Source organism: Notolepis coatsorum (genome assembly GCF_963971535.1).
Source record: "Notolepis coatsorum genome assembly, chromosome: 1".
Lineage (NCBI taxonomy): Eukaryota > Metazoa > Chordata > Actinopteri > Aulopiformes > Paralepididae > Notolepis > Notolepis coatsorum.
In genome coordinates, this window is record NC_140165.1 from 144,460,339 (window position 1) to 144,482,278 (window position 21,940).

At 39.8% G+C, this 21,940-nt stretch overlaps 1 protein-coding gene across 4 annotated transcripts in view; it reads right to left on the reverse strand.

The window, feature by feature from the left end:
- Nucleotides 1-11,914: 11,914 nt before the first annotated feature.
- mlxip (MLX interacting protein) overlaps nucleotides 11,915-21,940 on the reverse strand; it is an 81,993-nt gene continuing 71,967 nt past the window's right edge. For 2 of the 4 annotated variants that reach the window (XM_084325529.1, XM_084325528.1), the window contains exons 15-17: nucleotides 21,089-21,212; nucleotides 18,428-18,557; nucleotides 11,915-13,692 (exon numbers count right to left, since the gene is read on the reverse strand). In XM_084325529.1, coding sequence (XP_084181655.1) covers nucleotides 13,571-13,692; nucleotides 18,428-18,557; nucleotides 21,089-21,212 — 376 coding nt within the window. In that variant the 3' untranslated portion in view covers nucleotides 11,915-13,570. The remainder of the gene's footprint in view (nucleotides 13,693-18,427; nucleotides 18,558-21,088; nucleotides 21,213-21,940) is intronic. The other 2 variants (XR_014620293.1, XM_084325530.1) reach the window with 2 other exon arrangements.

The window sequence follows — 21,940 nt, forward strand, 5'->3', positions numbered from 1 at the left end:
GATTGAATAGTTTATTGATTTAAATGGATAACACATATCAGCCCACCATTTACCAATAGGATTAAAAAACACAAAGCCATACACTGTAAAAAAATTATGTTTTTTCACTGGAAATTCACTGTATTATTTTACAGATTACTTTAGTTTTTCTACTTTAAGTGTAAATGCCATAACAATACAGTAAATTACCTTTTATCAAAATATTAAGCATTAAATAAAGGTTGTAATCTGTAAATGTATTTGATTTTACTGTAATTTGACAGTAAGTATTTGGCAACCATTGATGCCAGACATTTACAGTTTTCTTGCAGCTTTTTTTCTTAGTGTACTCTGTAAAAAAATAAATGTTTTTTCACGGGAAATTCACTGTATTATTTTACAGATTACTTTTGTTTTTCTACTTTAAGTGTAAATTCCATAAAAATACAGTAAATTACCTTTTATCAAAATATTAACCATTAAATAAAGGTTGTAATCTGTAAATGTATTTGATTTTACTGTAATTTGACAGTAAGTATTTGGAAACCATTGATGCCAGACATTTACCGTTTTCTTGCAGCTTTTTTCTTACAGGGCTTGTTTCTATTGCGGTCCTTCATCATTGGTGTCCGTGGAGTTATGTACTGGTGTGTGGACATGGGTGTTTGTAGTGTCTGTGTGTCAGGATGTGTGGTATAGAAAACCATGATCAGAGTCTGCGGATATGAATGGGTGAGCCCGCCACGCCAGGGAGGGGGGATTGATTGATTGATTGAAAACTTTATTAACAGATTGCAGAATGGGTACAATACAGTACAGCTCAATACACACAATTGTTAAGGGGATGCAGACCAGAGAAAGACTTTCGTCTTGTTTACATCAGGGTCCCCCATTTTCAATTCATCAGGACATATATGACATACATGACATACAGATAGTCAGTACTGCTACATCTATACATTTATGACATACCAGATTTGCAAATACAGTACTGTTTGTGATACAGAAGGAGTCAAGAAAAGGGAGTATATACATTTGACGTAGAAACTGTACATTGGAGGAGGTTGGGTGGGGGGGGTTGGGTACACTGGGATATTGACAACCATACTGGGTAATTTACATTGGAGGTGGTTGGGGGGGGGGGGCACACTGTATAAACAAGCAAAACTGTACATTGAGGGGGAGACTCTGTACAAACAAACAAAATTGTACATTGGACTATTGACAAAACCATACTAGGTAACTGACTGTACATTGGAGGGGGTTGGGTTAGGATATTTACAGGGGCCAGTGTTGAATTGCAGTCTCCCGTAGGTGTCTCTTGAGAGAGGTTTTGAAAGTGGGTAGTGATCCACATTCCTTTACAGCTTTGGGTAGGGCGTTCCACATTGATGTGGCATAATTGCGAAACGTGTTTAGTCCCTTGTTTGAGCCGAATCTGGGTTTAACATGATTTGTGGAGCTCCCTCTGGTGTTGTGATCGTGGTATTCACTGACCTTTGGGAAGTATTTTGCCATGTACATGGGTACCTTGGTCGTGTAGTGTATCTTGTAGACCAGGCCCATTGCAAGTTGCTGTACTCTGTCATCTACTCTAAGCCATCCTAGGTTGTCAAAGTGGGCAGGGGTGAGGTGGGTTCTAGGAGTAAGGTCAAGCAGTAGTCTGACCAGTTTGTTTTGAGATGTTTGTAATTTTGTTTTTAGCGCCTTTGAGGTGCTTTGGTACCATGAGGTGCAAGCATAGTCGTAGTACCCCTGAATGAGTGCTCCTGCCAGAGTCTTCAGGGTATTCTTGTTTACCAGAGAGGAGATCCGGTACAAGAATCGAGTTCGTTGGTTGACTTTTTTTATTACATTGGATGCCATTTTGTCACAGGAGAGATTAGCCTCTAGGATGGAACCCAGGTAGGTAATTTCATCTTTCCTTGTGACAATATTGTCACCCACTGTAACTGAGAAGCCGTCGGTCTTGCTGAGTTTGTTATTTGAACCGAAGAGAATGGACTCTGTTTTGCCCATGTGTAATGATAGTTTGTTATCAGCGAGCCATATGCAGATTCTGCCTAGTTCCGAGCTGAGGGTTTTTTCAACCTGTAACTTGTTCTTGTCAGAGACCAGCAGGGCTGAGTCGTCCGCAAACAGGAACAAGTTGCAGTCACAAGCTGACGACATGTCATTTGCATAAATTAGGAACAGTAGCGGTCCTAGTATGCTTCCTTGTGGAACACCACAGCTCACTGTGAGAGGGGGGGATAGGGTACCGTTTACCTCCACCATCTGTTCCCTCCCCTCAAGGTAGGATTGCATCCAGCTCACTGATAGACTATCAAAACCAATTGCTTTTAGCTTGTCAATCAGAATGGAGTGATTGACCGTGTCAAAGGCCTTTTGTAGGTCCAGCATGACCATGCCGCAGTATTTGCCTGCGTCCACCTCTTGTTTGATGTGGTCATTCAAATAGAGAAGGCATGTGTCAGTGGAGTGGGATGTTCTGAAGCCAGATTGGAATTCGTAGATTAGATTTTTTTCCGCTAGGTACTTTTCGACCTGTTCGTAGACTATTTTTTCCATGACTTTCGAGATGGAGGTGAGAATAGAAACAGGGCGGTAGTTGCCTGGGTCTAATTTGCTGCCCTTTTTGTGCAGAGGGGTCACCCTCGCAATTTTGAAGTCCTTGGGGACGTGTCCCTGTTTTATGGAGAGGTTTATTATGTGTGTGATGATTGGGGTGATGGCGGCTGCTGAGTCTCTGAGGAATTTGGAGGGGATGTTGTCATGGCCAGTGGCCTTGTTAGGTTGGAGGGCGCTCAGTTTATTGAGTACCTCATCTGTTGTTACCATTTCCAGCTTGAAGTCGTCCTTGCGGACCCCTAGGTTTTTGTAGTAAGCTACTATGTGTTCTACCCCATAAAGCCCTGAGTGGGAGGGTAGTTTGTTTACCAGTGTTGTGGCTATGTTTGTGAAGAAAATGTTTAAGTAATTGGCTACATCCAGCTTGTCTGTGATGAGCGTGTTGTCCGTTTTTATGTTTATGTTTGAGAATCTGGTTTTAAGTTTTTTACTGCATCCTAGTTGATTATTGAGTAATTTCCAAAGTTCACGTGGTTTGTTTTTGTTTTCCTCAGTTTTGTCATTGATGAAATTCTTTTTTGCAGTTTTGATCATGGAGTTTACGTCGTTTCTTAGTCTGTTTCTTTCTAGTTTGAGTTCAGTCACGTGGGCTTGGAGTTCACTGCTCGTGCTTTTAGTAAGCTTTGACTGACTTTTACGAAACTCAGAGCATTTTTTGTCTCTGGTTTTCATAGCGGCCAGTATTTCGGAGTGCATCCACGGCTCAGCGCGATTTTTTACCCTGGTGGTTCTTAGGGGGGCCATGTCGTTTAGTATTGTTGAGAATTTGGTTTTGAAACCAAGCCATGTTTCTTCAACCAGTGTACCATTGAGTTCATCTGACCAGTCCAGGCTCTCCAGTTCAAGGTTAAAGGCCTCGCTAGAGTAGGTTTTGAGGTCTCTAGATGTGACTGTTTTGTGGCAGCCAGCCTTTTGTTTTAGTTTTTTGCGGGTACAGAATATCATGTAATGATCACTTAACCCGCATGCTATAACCCCTTTATTGGAGATCTTGGACTTGTCGGAGGTCAGAATGAGGTCAATGGTAGTCTGAGTTGATTCACATACACGTGTGGGTTGGGTGATTAGCTGGCTGAGGCCGTGCAGATCACAAAACCTACTGAATGACTTGAAGACGGGTGCATCTTTTCGTTGCATATCCGTGTTCCAGTCTCCAATAAGAATTTTGTCTACATCCTCAACTCCAGCTAAACACTCATCCAGTGTATCATAAAAGTCACTATGATCTGGCGGCCTGTAGACTGTGCCAACCAGTAGGGATTTCGCCCTTTCGAATAGGATTTCCACCCATACAGTTTCAATTGATTTATGATTCAGGTCATTTCTGTTGATGAATTTGGTGTCCTTGTGTATGTACATACAGACACCACCTCCATGTTTGTTCCTATCATTCCTAATTATTGAGTAGTTCTCAATCTCTATCTCTGGATCTTTTACAGAATCGTCAAGCTTAGTTTCTGAGAAGCACAGTATGTTTGCCTTACCGTTTATGAATAATTGTTTGATTTCATCCAATTTGTTTTTTAAGCTGTTAATGTTAATGTGAAAAATGTTCAGTCCATTGGCGTTGGTTATTTCATTGATGTTGGCAGGTTCGAAGTATTGTTCGTTTGTGATCTGTTCCTCTGTGTGGGGCTGGGGGGCTTTGTTGTTGAGGGTGGGAAGGGGGGAGGGGGGGGGTCGGGACGACGACGACATATTGCAGACAACTTACAATCAATTGATCAACTATTCAATACTATTAATACATGCATAAATACAGTAGTATTCCATTTTACAAACATCAAAAGGAAAGACACATAATATAATCCCTTTGTTATCTACTTCCAGCTTCTGCTACTCAAGATCCACCTCTTATAGATGATTTAAGAGTGGAGAAGGGAATAAAGGACTTCAACTCCATTGGTAGGCTATTCCATAGTACTGCTGCTGAATACAGGAATGAGTTTTGGCCTATTACTCTGTTACATCTTATTGGGACAAGGTCTGTAGGGCGTGTCCGTGTACATCCCTAACCCTGTTAAAATAGGTTGTAACAAGCTTGATAATAATAAACAAACCTATTCAGCTATAAAGAATGAGAGTACTGGAACAGTGTTAAATTCAAAGTGTTGTATTAACCAAAAAGAGGATCAAAATAAATGGGGCACCCCATAGCAACGTATGGTACAACAAAAATCATCTCAAACCAATAAGAACGGTCCCGTCAGCTTTACAGTCCATTAGCCCCAACATAAATGTTACCATGTCTAATGTACCGTGTATAATGTTACCATGTCTAATGTACCGTGTATAATGTTACCATGTCTAATGTAACCATGTATAATGTTACCATGTCTAATGTAACCATGTATAATGTTACCATGTCTAATGTACCGTGTATAATGTTACCATGCCATGGCAACTGCTCACTGTGCGATTCCAGCTGTTTGGCAGAGATCACGATTAATGATTTTTTTCTCTCAGTCTGAATACATTTTGTAGCTTGTTGACAGTTGTTTTGTTGTTGCCACCATCTTTAGTGTTACATATACTAAAGATATATACTGAAAGTCTGACAGACATGCTCTGAGACAAGATATAATCTTAAATTAACTTAATTTATATGCAATTTCTTCCCCCTCTATGCCAATTTTGCTTCCATTTATTTTCATCTTGAGATTTTATTCATGTATTTCTATAATTTAAGATTATATTAATCATTATATAACTTTTATTGAGTATTAATTCTGATGTCATCCCCCTTCTTTCTCCCCCCGATTTCCTGTCACTCACTGTCCTGTCAATTGAAGCCGAGATGCCCTAAAAATGCTTTCAAATCACTCCAAACATACTTTTATAATATGCTTTTCATAATGTTTTTAAATATTTTATTTTTCCTTCATAACTTATATGCAATTTTCTTCAGCTCTATGCCAATTTTGCTTCCATTTAGTTGTCTATTCATCTTGAGATTTTATAAATTTTATTTACCATTTATTGTTCTGTTAACCACTTTGTAACCCTGGTTTGAAAATATAATTATATTATTATTTATTGAGTATTAATTTATAATTTATTATTACATGTGTTAATCTACCAAATTATAAACTGCCTCAGAAACAGCTGACATCCATATCAAACTATGACTACTAGCCTACAGTCATAATGGAATTATAAGGGAACCTCCAATAGTGCACAGAGGAAAATATGAAGATATTGATCTTTATCAAAAAGTATATAAACTGTAGCCCTCAAAACATGGATATGAGAACGTGTACCATCAGTGAATCCTCTGCTGAACCAATATACACACAGCTATAATACTGGCCATGGATCTCCGTGCAGGTAAGCATTCTTTATCATTGAATGCAGTATGATATTTTAAAAGTCTGACAAACATGCTCTGAGACAAGATATAATCTTACATTTCACAGTGAAGTGTTTGCTAAACTCTGATCCTTGAGTGAAGATAATGACAGCCAAGTGTGTGACTGGTGGTAATTGCAACTTGTTGTGCAGTTTGAAATAAAAGTAATTTGTATGTTTTTCATTCCAAAGTGCTTATCCTGTCCCTCATCGTACAAGTGACAGGTTACCCTGTTAAAACAACAAGCACAGCATTTTCTGATACCATACCGAAGATTAAGGCTGAGATTACACGCACACTGAAAGACCTGGTATGTTGATACTTTGTTGAATAGAAAAATAAATCATGTTCCATGTGGGGTTTCTCTCACACACCTTGCTTTTATTGCTATCATGTTGTACTTTGCTTTGTTTAACCTATTATGTATGATGCCTTCTTGACCAGGCCTCACCAAGATAAAATGTGTGATTTATCTGAAAATACTATCAGGCTTACATTCTATAAACTCACAAGGCTTGTATGTAAAAATCTAACTTAATGTTCATGTAATTGGGTAAACCTCCTATCAATCAGGCGGATGTCGTACCGAACACGTCCTGTGAGACTGCTTACCCGGAAGGATTCTGTGGGATTAAGAAGCCACTGCAGAATGAAATACTCACCAAACAACGGTTGTCTACTTTCTGCTTTATGATCCTGAACAATACTGAACTGATGGAGAACGTTCCAGACTTGACTAAAATCAGTGAGAGCATTAGCAATTGGCAGGTTTGCCTCAACAGGCCTGGGACAGGTTGCACACTCCCCACGATTGTTGGTGATTCAAACCAATATGCATATGTGAATTGTCTACTAGAACGCTTCACACAATGGTTGGACTTGTCCACTCAAACTTTTCAATTATAGTATGTATGTATACTACATGTATACATACATACATATATATATATACTGTATATATGTGCATTTTTTATTATTCCACATGAGGAATGCTAAATTGCTTTAATCCCTGTTATACGGTTCCAAATGTAAACTCATTCTTGAAGTTGTTTTGCTCCAAATGTAAACTCATTCTTGGAAGTTGTTTTGTTCCAAATATAAACTAATTTTTGAAGTTGTTTTGTTAATACCACCCAACTATCATCAATGTCTGATAAGTCATATTAAGTCATATTTATTCTAAATAAACAATACATTTTTTTTTATTATTATTTTAGATTCATTAGAGGCAACTAAAATGTTTGCTAAATGAGAACAGGAGAAAACTCAGGAAAGAGAACAATAAAGAAAAACGCCAAGATAAAGCATATGAAAATGTTTTCTTTACTTCAACAGAAACAATATGTACAACACAACATTTGTGTGGAGATCGAAAATAGGCAGATAAAATATCCAAATTGCAATGCATTGTCTAATTATCATACAAAATCCTTATTATGAAACCTGGAAGCATTTTCATTTGAGGAGTGTCAACGTGGTTGTCATGACTCAAAACATCAGTGAAAAAGAGATAGTATGCTAATTCTGCCACAAACAAGGCAAACTGTTTTAGCTTTCAGGTGTCAGCTTAACAAAATAATGGAAGAATTACACCCACTTCTTGTCACTGGGCTTTTTCTCACATCATGAGGAATCACTCATGACATACATTTTTTTAAGTTGTACATACTGCTACCGCTAACAGCTTGGCACAACCACACAAATCTGCTGATCATGAGATTCATACAGATATGTGCATTTAAAAAAACTAAACTGCCGTTCCATATAGTTATATAACCTTTAGTCTAAATAACAAGGCTTATCAAGCTTTGTAGATCCCATCATGATGTTTCACTTCTGCAATTTAGTATATAGACTGCAGGAGGACAGAGTGGGATGAACACTTCCAATGTGATGGACAGAGAGGTAAATGTTCAGTTATACAAATTCATTAGAAACTGCATGAAAAGCAAAGCGCCTTCAACTGGGACATGAAATCATCCATGAAATATTACACATGATAGCCAGTACATTCAAATAAAACGAAACAAACGTCACTCAAATGTTATCTTTGCTTTGTTATAGTAAACCGAATAAATAAATACAGAGTAACAACACAAGCCATGGGTTCCGTTAAAGACTGATAAGAGGAGTGTTGGATCACAAAAGAACTCCACATGCCAACAAGACATGGACAAAAGCAAAAGGAACCAATCCCTCTGCAGAGGACTTGAAGAGCTGCATCAACCATGGGTCAAATATGTGCATGAGGCGTACTGACTGAACAAGCTATTGTCCTTCTTGTCCAATTCTTTGATACATTTCAAGTATTTCATACAAAATAAAAATATGGGAGTGAATGGACAGGTAAATAAACTACTCTATGGCTTTTGAACTCAGATGTCTTTGATGTGAACATACAGTACATAGCAAATTACCTATAGTTAACTAGATTCTAAGAATTGAGAACCTTCTTGGTCTACCATAAGTCTGTCATTTTTAGCACATAATTATGATTAATTATTAGGGTGTAACGATCTCAATACAAATTATTTTACATTCAAAACTGTATTGGAATTTAAAACTGTATCAACGATTATCCTCTTCATTTTCTTCCATGGGTCTCGTTTTCATTGTTTACAACTTTGAAATAAAATGTGTATTTTTCTGAACCAAACCAAGTATATTAAATTGTAAGGTAAGTCGGTTTACTCTGCTGACGTCTTGATAACGAGGACCCATAAGACTAATAACACCTGACCCCTATCTCTTTGAATAGGGAGCCATCATTATCTAAGAATATGTCCTACATATCATAATTTCTCTCCAATATTTGAAGTCACAGAATGGTTCATTTGGTGAAGGACAATTTTGTGATATAAAAATACCTTTTCCCTACTTAAACCAGCTTCTATGCATAAGCCATCCAGTATTTTCTGCCAGCATCCTTAATTACCATGGCAACTGCTCACTGTGCAATTCCCAGCTGTTTGGCAGAGATCACGATTAAAGATTTTTCTCTCTGAATACATTTATTTTGTAGCTTTGTTGACAGTTGTTTTGTTGTTGCCGCCATCTTTAGTTACAGATTCCCCCCCATTCATAACTACTGCAGTGCTCCCATCTCATTATACAGACTGTATCTGATATAATCTATAATTAGAGCTCTGTAGTATGACGTTTGTTTATCGTATTGAATCTGAAAATGTGTGCATCGTTACACCCAGTGTGACTCACTTATGAGGAACAGAAACAAAACATTGAAATATCACACGACGTGATATGACCTGTATGCTTGCCTGCCGACATATCTTACTTTGAAAAGGATCCTGAATTCTTTTGTTCATTTGGTTGTAGGGAAAAGCATTATCACACTCGCCAGCATAGCCCTGAGTGAACTAGAAAAGTCACGCATGCCAGCATAGCCCTGAGTGAACCAGAAAAGTCACGCATGCAAGCATAGCCCTGAGTGAACCAGAAAAGTCACGCATGCAAGCATAGCCCTGAGTGAACCAGAAAAGTCACGCTCACCAGCATAGCCCTGAGTGAACCAGAAAAGTCACGCTCACCAGCATAGCCCTGAGTGAACCAGAAAAGTCATGCTCACCAGCATAGCCCTGAGTGAACCAGAAAAGTCACGCTCACCAGCATAGCCCTGAGTGAACCAGAAGTCACGCTCGCCAGCAGTCCTGAGTGAACCAGAAAAGTCACACTCGCCAGCATAGCCCTGAGTGAACCAGAAAAGTCATGCTCGCCAGCATAGCCCTGAGTGAACCAGAAAAGTCACGCTCGCCAGCATAGCCCTGAGTGAACCAGAAAAGTCACGCTCGCCAGCATAGCCCTAGGTGAACCAGAAAAGTCACGCTCGCCAGCATAGCCCTGAGTGAACCAGAAAAGCAGCTACTCTGCTGGACTCAGATACGTTCTTGTCATACTATACATTTGTACACATTTATACGGTTGCTGGCTGCATCAGATGGTTTGGTGTTCTTTGCGAGGGCTCAAATGCTACCTATCCATGATATTGTGGACAGTCCAGGTGACGGTCACTTTGGTCGTCACAAGTGTTAGAGCGGTCTGGTTTTTGATAAACGGTTCAGCCTGTAAGAAAAGAGAGGGAGGCGGCTAGGTGGTGTAGTGGGCAAGCCCAGCTCTCCGCATTGCTATCAGCTTGGCTGGTCGTTCATACTAACACAATTGGCAGTGTTAGGGGTGGGAAAGCTGATGGGTGGGGATCGGACGTTGTGGACAGCGACTCCTACAGGTCGGTTGGTGCACCTGCGCAGCAGAATCAGGAAGCGACGGGGGCGGCGTGTCCCTCCCACGCAGACCCCCGCCGCTGAGAGATCGCGCTGTGCAGGTGAAAAGATGCGACGGCTGCCGCCTCGTGTACCGGAGGGGACACGTGATGTAAGGCTTCGTCCACATTGCAGCCGGCTTGTGGGAGGCATGGCCTAACAGCGTTCGAGACAGGGGAGGGTAGAATTGGACGATACGAAATTGGGATGGGAGAAAAATAGAAAATGGGAGAAAAAAGTAGATCAAAAAAAGAAAAGAGAGGGAGACAGTAGACTATATGTTCAGCATGGACAGGGGACAACCACAGGTACAGCTACAGGTAACCGCAAAAATAAAAGTAAGACACGAGCAAACAAGAAACGTAACGTACATTTTCTTGGCAAAGATTATGTACGTTTAAAGGGACACTTCGCCAAAAAAAACAATGCTGATTTATTTTGCACATAATCTCACACACATTTTCATTTTGTTTGACAGTTATTGAGAGTAAATGCGTTGTCCAATGTCATCGGGGTCGAATGTCATCAATTGAATCCTTGTGTGGCGGCTAGGTAGTGCAGTGGGCAAGGCACTCACCACCAACGCAGGAGACGCTGGGTTCGAGCCCAGCTCTCTGCATTGCTATCAGCTTGGCTGGTCGTTCATACTAATACAATTGGCAGTATTAGGGGTGCGCCTGCGCAGCAGAATCAGGAAGCGACGGGGGCGGCGTGCCCTCCAAAACGCAGACCCCCGACGCTGAGAGATCGCGCTGTGCAGGTGAAAAGATGCGACGGCTGCTTCGAGTACCGGAGGGGACACGTGATGCAAGGCTTAGTCCAAATTACAGCCAGCTTGTGGGAGGCATGGTCTAACAGCGTTCGAGACAGGGGAGGGTAGAATTGGACGATACAAAATTGGGATGGGAGAAAAAATTTAAAATGGGAGAAAAAGTAGATCAAAAACAAATTTATTCCTTGTGTTGTGTTACAGTACTATGAAATTATGTAGATGAAAAAATTACAGCACCATAAAATGATGTAGATGGAAAAAATTGCAAAAACTTGTCTTATAGGGACTGCTACCTTATAATTTCATTGAGCTGTAATTTACACAACACAAGGATTCAATGTCCCTGATGACGTCACTGGTGGCCATATTTCAACACCCAATGAGCAGAACTCGTACCTCAACAGCTTTCTACCCACCAACACTGCCAATATTGTGTTCATAGGGACGACTGACCAAGCAGGAGGTACGGCTGACAGCGGGATTCGAACCCCGGGTCTCTGTGGTGGTAGGCGAGCGCTTAAGACACACTACACTACACTACCCAGCCGCACATTTATGAGTGAAGTGGATTTAATAGGTCAAATCAACAAGGGATCGTCTTCACCTAGTCCACATATGTCATGTGAAACCACTTTAGACCCAGCACTATTAAACTATAAGTCGGGAACAAAATGGGTCACATACAATATTATTCAGTAGTAATATATTTGTGATGTTTCAATGAGCCTGGGTCCCACAATTCTTTTATTTTTTTATGAATGTGGGTCTAAGAAATGATGCTTTTCATTGTAAGAGGCCAGCATTCAAAATTCTCCTACAGCCAGAAACATTTACGTTTATCATGAAGAGCAGGTGTTGCTAATGTGTTGTACTCATGTATAACTATTTTATTGCACTTTACTCTGTCTATTCTATCTTACTCTTTTTATTATCGTCTTTTTTTTTTTTTTAAACTGAATCAAACCATAAACAAGGTGGCCTGTTAGATCCTAATGTGAAAAATCTAGATTTTATGTCTGCACGTTATGTGCTCATTTTATGCCTGTCTTTTTTCTGTTGTGAAGCACTTTGAGCTGCAGTTTCTGTATGAAAGGTGCTATACAAATAAAGTTGTATTATCATTCAGAATAGCATTATTTTGTTTTATTTCCTTAAAAAAAGACTAATTTCATGTGACTTGCATCAATCTGACTGACACTACTTATTCTAATCTATACTATGAAATGCAATAAAATATTTGTATCGGCTTAAAAAAGGTGGATAAAATATTTCACAAATAAACAGATGGGTAAACAGAGTTTGGGTGGGTTGAGGTTACCCTCCTCTACATCCCTGATCTCAACACAACTAAACACTTGCTTCCCCAATAGTGAAAGTTGCCTGAAAGTGGTTCAGATATTTGGAATATATGCCAAATTGCACTGCAATTGTTCTGGTGGTTCTTGGTGGCCCAATGCCCTACTAACACGCTTTATGTTTATGTTGATGTTATGACAGTAACCTGTACAGTATATGAGCCCAGTGGTGAATGAAAAAGCAAAAGATGCCAAACTTTGACAATTAGTGTCTCCATAGAACACAAACCATATGGCTGGCTAATCAAAAACGAATCACATTGTTCATATGGTAAGTTCAAAAATATGTTTTTTTCTTTTTTAATCTTTCCCCACTATTATACATCATACATCTCCGAAAACAATCAGACAAAACAAAACTAGCGTTATCCCTTTTAAAACAGTGCTTGTGCTGTATTGTTGCATTTAAAAAAGGCAATTCCCCTTTAAGTACATTATATTTCATAATAAGAACAAGTCATCCTTCACGTGCCAGTGGTGCCACCATCCTATATAGAATGTAGAGCAACACACGGTAACAATATTGCTATAATCATATGGTCTGAAAAATCATATAGAAATGATGAAGGTGAGGGGCGCCACGGTGGCGCACCACGTAGCTGCGCTCACAGTGTAATCGCAGCATCCGGGGTTCGAATCCGGCCCGGGGACCTATGCTGCATGTCCTCCCCGTATCTTCTCCCAACTTTCCTCTCTGCCTGTCCTATCCAAAATAAAGCTGTAAAATGCAAAGAAATATATATATAATAAATAAATAAAAGAAATGATGATGGTGGTGTTCTATGTATGCGTAATTTATTAAAATCAATGAACAAGGGGACACATTTTCAACATGCTCAAGCAATACGTATAGCCAGGTATACATTTCCCAAAGCCAAACCTAGACTGTATCTCCGAGTCATATGATGCATTGGGTGGAAGACGAGGAAGACGAGGAGGAACCACATTGGAAGATCATGAGGCAAATCAGTGATGTCATACAATGACGCTGTTCCATCGTACGGCTTGAAGGTTTGTGTCGACCTGATGCAGTGACTTTCAGAACACCTCACCTCCCTTGACCGCGTTATTCCCAAGTCTCCACAAGGCTCGTGTCCAGGGTGGCTTCCTCGGGGCAGCAGGGACTGTGTTATTACACGTCTCCACAAGGCTTGGGGGCGTTGGTGACGGCCAGGGTGGCTTCCTCGGGGCAGCAGGGACTGTGTTATTACACGTCTCCACAAGGCTTGGGGGCGTTGGTGACGGCCAGGGTGGCTTCCTCGGGCAGCAGGGACGGGTCACTAAGAATTGATGTGCCTGTGCAAAGCTGGCGAAGAGTGCTGAGCACCACTGAAAAACACATGCCGAATAAGATTTAAAAACCACTATCTGACTGACTATGTATTAAACTGGTTAGATTAGATTAGATTAGATTCTTTAATGACCACCCAGGCAGGGTGGAATTTGTTTTCAGTGCAGTTCAGATATATCAAAGGGAGAAAGTATTACATCAGGCTTGGAGAACATGTTTCTGAGATCTCCCTTCTGTTCCACAAGGGAGCTGCCTCGGTCCACTATTATTCTCACTATACAGTTAGGTCCATAAATATTTGTTTATTGACACAAATTTGGCTCTGTGCATTAGGTGTGGCCAAATTAACTGTTTGGTACATTCCATTCAAATCCATTGTAGTGGTGTACAGAGCCAAAATTATGTTGATATATTTATGGACCCGACTGTGCATGCTGCCACTTGGGGACATCATTAGAGAACACAATGTATGTTTCCATAGCTACAGATGACACACAATTGTACATATCTGCTGAACCAAATTATGCAGTTTATCAATTTCTTAAAATGAAATGAGGAGAAAACTGAAATCCTACTAGCCGGCCCTATAGCAAAAAGATAAATGCTACTTAACAATATGGGGCCATTTAAACTTTAAATTGGTGTTATCATAGACTCAGACCTAATCTTTAAGTCCCACATCAACAAGGTGACAAAAACACCACTCCTCCACCTTAGAAACATAGCTAAAGTACAACCATTTATAAATCAAAAGGATGCTGAAAACGGATCCATGCCTGTATTTCAAGCCGACTTGACTACTGTAATGCACTCTTTACTGGCCTCCCGATAAAACAACAACACAGATAGACTCCAACTCATTCAAAACTCTGCAGCTAGGCTTTTAACTAGAACCAAGAGGAGAGAGCACACCAGTCCAGTGTTAGCTACTCTGCACTGACTTCCAGTAACATTTAGAATTCATTTTAAGGTCCTCCTCCTTATATACAAAGCCGTAAAATGGAACAGGACCAAGCTACATTGCCAATTGTCTTGTCAATTATGTGTCCCCAAGTACATTACGATAATCTACTACTTATTTTATTATTTATTGAAGGTTCCTGCAGCAACAGCCAAAAGAAAATCAGGGATGCAGCCTTTGCTAATTACACACCAAAGCTATGGAACACCTTATAGGCCGTGAGCCAGTAGGGTTGGTCGGTACCATCTTGGGGGACTAACTTTCATAGTGATTTTTGGGAAGGTATACACCCCTACTGCTAGAAAATATGCGATACTGTAGCAATGCAGCAGTTGCCTCCAAATGTGTGCTATCACCCATTTTATAACACTACCAAGCCTATTCCTCAGGCCTCCTGTTCGAAATTACATGCCCCAAATTACTCCTGAACCATGAGGCCTATATTGATTGAATTGAAAACTTTATTAACAGATTGTAGAATGGGTACAATACAGTACAGCTCAATTATACACACAATTGTTAAGGGGATGCAGACCAGAGAAAGACTTTAGTCTTGTTTACATCAGGGTCCCCCATTTTCAATTCATAATGACATACACAACATAGATATATCATGACATTTATGACATACATGACATACAGTACTGTTACATTTGTGATATACAAGATATGCAAATATACAGTACTGTTAAACAGAGATCCTAACAGAAAATATATACATATGAGGGGGAGGAAACTGTACATTAGGAGGGGGTGGGTGGGTGCATGTTTCTGGTCTCCTTTGATAGGTAACAAGCTAGGACATATGAATCCAGTGTAAGTAAACATACATCTGTAAATGGAGATACAATGAAGATTTGTATTTGATCCTCGCCTGGTACATACAAGGTGTGTATACCTTACCAAAAATCACTATGAAAGTTAGTCCCCCAAGATGGTATCTGTGGCCCAAATTTGGGGCCCTGGCTCACGGCCTATTACCTATGGACATTAGGGAGGCTAGGTCACAAGCTACTTTCAAAAGTAAGCTAAAAACACATCTCTTCACCTTAACCTTTTAATACATTCTGACAATTAGAGTCATTACATCCACACTGTGATTATTGTATTGCAAATTAGTTCTTTTATTGTTTATGCTGCTATTTTAATGCATTCTGCCACTTTGCTCTCTAAAAATGGATCTCTTCACCTTAGCCTTTTAATACATTCTGACACATCCACACTGTGATCATTGTACTGTTAGATATGTTATTGTTGTGTTCTATATTACCTGCATTCTTTTTACCCTTTTTCTCTGTACTACTTTTATTCTGTCTATTTTATGATAATTATATTTATATTTTTACAGCTGTGAAGCACTTTGGGCTTCAATTCTTGTATGAAACTGCACAGCTTGAGCTTTGAAGAGGGGGGAAATTGAAGGATAATAATATTTCTAATATTTTAACCCCGATTTGTTCAGTGCACTACAAAACAACCAGAAAGGGAGAAAAACACTTTGTGTTTGGCGTCATGCTCTGCAGAATCATAGTTCCAGCCTCCACCTACTAATCAAAGAGTGAATGATAGAAATCTCTGACGTCAACCTTTTTATCATCATGCCCTTTCTAAAAGAGTAAGAAGATAAGAGTGTCGTAGAAGGCAATGTATCATATACAGAACAGAAGTGAAGATGATGAATGATAAGAGATTCATTTTAGTGGCAGGGATTAAATCAACAACACTTTCTCCTTCAAACTGGGGTTGGGTTAATCCAAAGAGGTATAATTTTTTAGAAGTACCAGTATGTCATCACAAAGCAATTTGTGGGCCAATCTGCTTTCCTAGTACCTTTCCTTACCATAGCACCAATAGGTCAGAACTAGAGGCAGGAAAACACTTTGGAGAAATTAAGTCAAGATTCTTGTCTTCATTATCTGTTTTTGCATTTTTGTTATGTCACAAGATGAAAAGTTCCACACTTTATTCATGCGTGTCTCATTAGAGATGTTAAATAATTGCAGAGGTGGGGTGTTGAGACAAGATGGGTGTCTTTATCCATAGGATTCCACTCAGTTTCCCACAGTGCTTTACAGACAAGGCATGGTACCTTGAACAAAAGAACCCCAGCACCTTGACTAAGAAATTCTAAATTCTAAATGTTAAGGGTTAACCTTCTGTCGTGTGGCAGTGAAAGGATTACGAGAGCATTTGTTTTCCAAATTATGTTTTATTTTATTTTTTATTTTTATACATATCTGAGGACTTTTTGGGGAACTCCCTGCATGTTACCTCTCATTTTAATTATGCTAAATTATATGTTTTAATATTATGTCAAATAAAAGATTTAATTAAATATTACAGCTAATATAAGACAACCCTGGTTATAATATATTTTTTGAGTACCACTTTGAGCACAGCAAATTATTGTACATAATTTGCATATACACACACATTATTATAGTACATAATTTGCATACATTCAACAGACAATAAAGTGAGGGATGCACTGATATGATAATTAAATGATCAGACAGATAAGCTACCGATAACAGATTGAAAAAAAGACAACTGGCCTCTTTTTGTGTATTTTAAAGTAACAACTTGTACCAGTGTACTTTCAGGTAAAAATGCGTAGAGGTTTACAGGTCTGCAGAAATAATTATATCTGACCAGAATATAATAATAACAAGAATATGATTGATATTACCAAATTGGTCCGAATATAAGACAACCTTGATTAAACTTTTATAACACCTTTTCAAGACAAATCTTTGGAAAAACCTTTTTGTAGACCAAATCTTGTTTTTATAAAGAAAATTCTTTCTGTCAATCTCCTGGAAGTGGCCATTTCGCAGACTGCAGCAAGCTTTTCTCAGATTGTTTGCATTTTTAAGGCAGTCTTTTTGGACTCACCATCTTCTAACATTACACTGTAACATCATATTTCTTGTCTGCTCGACAGTTGTTTGATGCGCTTTGCTCTGTGTGAAGGCAGAGCGACCTATTGCCTAAATCCTAGAGTGAAGGAACGCAGCGTGATTGACAGAGCTCGTACTCCACGTCCATAGATTCTTTCTCCTGCTCTCTGTCTCAGTACGCAGAGTGTGGGTATGCAAGATGATGTGCATGTTTTAGTTTTTTTTGCACCCGTCACTGCAGGCGGCGTGTGTGTGTGAGAGGGAGATACAGAGAGAAAGACGTTGACTGGCTTGTTGTTGAATGTATAATGAAATTTAAAAGTCTAGACCCCGAAAATAAGACAACACGCTTTTCCCCCAAAAACAATTATAGGAAAAAATACTGTTTTATATTTGACACAATACGGTATTTACATTATTTATAATGGTACGGTTGACCAAAGTAAACTATTATGGGCTCAATAGATAGGTGATGAACGACACATATACGAAACATCCACCCCTGCATGAATTCCTGTTTACAATGTATTTTTCTGAAATGTTAGTGGTCATATGGTCATAGGTTTATTTATTTATTTATTTATTTTTGCCTTTTTAAATTTGATCGTTATGCCAATTCCCTCCTGGTCATTGCGCTGCCCTACTGTCGGTCTGGGGAGGGTGTACATGTGGCCTCCTCTGATACATGTGGATTTGATACACATGGAGTATTGTTATTTTTTTAATACATCACAAACACTGAAAATGTGTCTTAAACATTAAGCAAATAGCAGTAGCCATACCACACCACCAGTTAAACTGAATTGTACACCGTATTGAATTATATTTTAGAATAGTCAATGCTGTATTGAGATCATTACACCCATATTAGTAATGAAGTGACGAATGGAGATGAATGTGTGTCTCACTCACTGGGTCGGAGCACAGGCAGGGAGCAGTGACGGTCGAGCCACTGCAGCGTCGTCTGACACAGCTCTACTTTGCTGGTGGTGGACACCATCCCATTGAATGACTCAAAGAGAGGCTTAATGATGATGCTGAACTACAATGAATAGTTAAGGCTCAGACATACTACACAGTGAGAGAAAGAGAAATAGAAAATTACTCTAACCATGTCCGGGAAGCGTGAATACTTTCGGCAACAAACATGCCCTTCCGCGTTGCTCTGATTGGCCAGCGTTGGGCAGCGCTCTCCTCCTGAATACCAGCGCTCTACGCTCGTTTACCCCATACGCCGTGCATGAGGCCCCCCCCCCAGGTGCTCGTTTACAGAGCGTACAAATACGCTTGTGTTATGATACAGGAGCTAAATAGAAAGTACTTGAGGTTGTTGTTAAATACGTGTGTTTTAATAAACAGTATAACTGTAAAAGTAATGTTGAATTGTTGTGTCGCTAAACTAGACAAAGAGGTTTGAAAATACGAGCGTCTTGCGAGAGCGGCGGGGTTTGGCGTGTAATGACTAGCGATGAATATTATGTGTTTTAAATATGTTGCGACCGTCGGATTGTTAAAAACAGAGGGATACTAGCTAAGGTGTGGGGGAGTTGGCGTATATAAGTTGATTGCTTTAAAAACGGAGAGAAATGTCGTATTTACGCTGTTTAAAACGGGGTGATGGGCGAAAATCTTTGGTTTTAGCTTAACGTATGGGGTGGAGTTCAATTCGCGAGCGGGTAAGGGGCCTACGTAATGTTTAAAGAACAAGATCTAAGGTTATGTGGAATTTACAAATATAGATTTTGAAAAGATGTTTTAATTTTCTGATAAATTAGATAAGTTGCCGGTGAGGTAACATTAGAGTGACGCGGCGAGGAAAGATTACGTATGTCCGCTTCCGGTTTGCGCGATGAGCTCTGGGTATCGTAGTGTTAGTGTTTAACTTTATGCTGTGTTTATGTTTCAATATTGTGTGTTTGTGAATGTTAAATGTGGGGAATGTTTGTGCTGCTGTGTGCGGATGTGTGCGTCTGTGCTGCGGGATGTTTGTGGAGGTGTGGAGCGTTGCTGGAACGTATATTAGCTGGTGGCTATGCGTCAATATAGAGAGTAGTGACGAATGCATAATGCCGCGGCGGCAAAACCTATTAATATTACCTATGTGTTGATATAGAGAGAGTAGTGACGAATGCATAATTTTACCTATTAAAACCTGCCGCCGCTGCGGCAAAACCTATTAAAACCTGCTATTAAAACCTGCACAGCTTGCGGCTGTGTGGCGAAAAGCTGCTTGGTGTGTGAGTGCCGTCAAAAAGAAAATGCGCATGCATGCGTTACCGGCGTAGGGGGAAAACGAGCGCTGGCCAATCAGAGCAACGCGGAAGGGCATGTTGGTTGCCGAAAGTATTCACGCGTCTGGGAACAAAACATCAATGTCCAAGTTGGCACCTTTCACCTTTACTTCACCGGGCAAGACATTAAGCAAATTCGTATTTACAATGACAGCCTGGCAAGCGACAAGAGCCACTTAAGGGAAGGGGAGGTGGGTTATAAGATAAAAATATGTTAAAAGCACAAAATACATCTATAACAACTAAACATAGACTCAGGACCCATAATAATGTTATATTACAAGACTGAACCACATACTGTAACCTTATTCTTGGAGGTGTTTGAGGTAAAAGCCTGTTGGACTTGGAGGAAGCTATCCTGGAGTGTTGTTAGTATCAGGGGAAGGACCAGAAGCATAAAGAAATGTGTCGTTAGCGTATAGGTGAATGAGTGAGGTACAAGCATGTATATGGAGAACAGTCTTGGGGGACACCCTTGGTGACTGGGATGGTTTTCAAACCTCAGTTGCATGCGGTGAGAGAGATAGTGAGAAAACCAAGCCATTGAGTTATTAATTACCTCAATGCTGCTCAGTCTATTTATGAGAATAGTATGACTTTGTAACTTTAACATTCTACTACATGCAAGACATTAATGAGCAGAGGATCTAATCTAACAATTTTACCTAAAAAGTGAGTTATAAAATAAAGTGAAATACATTTGTGTTACACATCAGAGTCAGACTTAATCTTTTTTTTTGTATCTACTTCTTCTCCTCCTATTTTTCTGTATTTTTCTCCCATCCCAATTTAGTCGTTATGCCAATTCCCCACTCCCCTTCCTGGTCATTGCGCGCATTTGCCCCCTACTTGCCGGTCTAGGGAGCCCTGAAGTCTATCAGATGCTTCCTCCGATACATAGGAGACAGCCAGCAGCCTCTTTTCACCCGACAGCGTGGACTCATTGGTGAAGTGTAACGCGTGGGAGGATCACACTACCTTCACCAGTTCCTTCCCTTGCTGTGCAGGCGCCCTGACCGACCTATAGGAGTCACTGTTTACAACGACCAGGATACCACCCACCGGCTTCCCACCCACTGACACTGCCAATTGTGTCAGTATGACGACCGGCCAAGCCGGAGGCACCGCTGACAGCCGGATTCGATACCAGTGTCTCTGCGGTGGTAGACAGATGCTTAGTCCGCTGCGCTACCCGGCCAGCCAGACTTAATCTTGTAGTATAACTTTTATCATGAATAGGTAAGAGTGCAGTGCAAAAAAAGAGCTCTTGTATTAAGGATACGATCCAGAACTTCCAGTTTTGAAGAGTGCGGTTCTTTACATACTCATCAAACTTCTCTCGCATGTGATCAAAGCGATGACGTGTGATGGGAACCCCTGTGGCGGGGAGCTGCTCTTGACACAAGCTGTGGTTAAGCAATGACAGAAAGATCAGAAGATATATTACACATCATTGAATAGCAGGTACGCCTCCTCATACAGCTAGGTGCTCTGCCACAAGCAATAGATTAAGTCACAAAGAATCCATGTGATCTTTTGAGGAAGACATTTGCCAAAATGAGTCAGTCTGATGTGGCCATAAAATTAAATAAAAAAAAAACTGAGGTGAATTTGTTTTTTGGAGTGCCGTCATTTTCATGTTTTGCATGGATTCTTTGTGAAATAGTATGCACGGCTGTGCATTTTCCTAAATGTATTAATTTGATGTTTTTATTTTACAGTATGATGTTTTTACTTAATTTGATGATTTTCTGTGACTTGTTTTCATTTATTTATACGGGGGAAAAGCATTAAAATAAGCAATACTTTGAGCCCTATTGAGTGATTTATAGATGGCTCCTGCAGTGGAGAGAAAATACAAAGAATGGAAATAGAAAACAGAACATAGATAAGAAAGTGTTGTGGAAAAGAAAATAGGGGAATGTACAGTATATGAATATAAGGAAAAGGAAAAACATGGCAAGGCAGCAAGAGACAATGGTTTATCAAAAATATTGTTTCACTTGTTTTGTAACTTTATCTACATGTGTTTTGTAGTTTGGGTGAACATTAAATATTACACCCAATTATTTATAAATATCCTTTATAGTGAGGGATTTATGGGAGGAAAAGCATGATGTTTTAATTAGTTTAA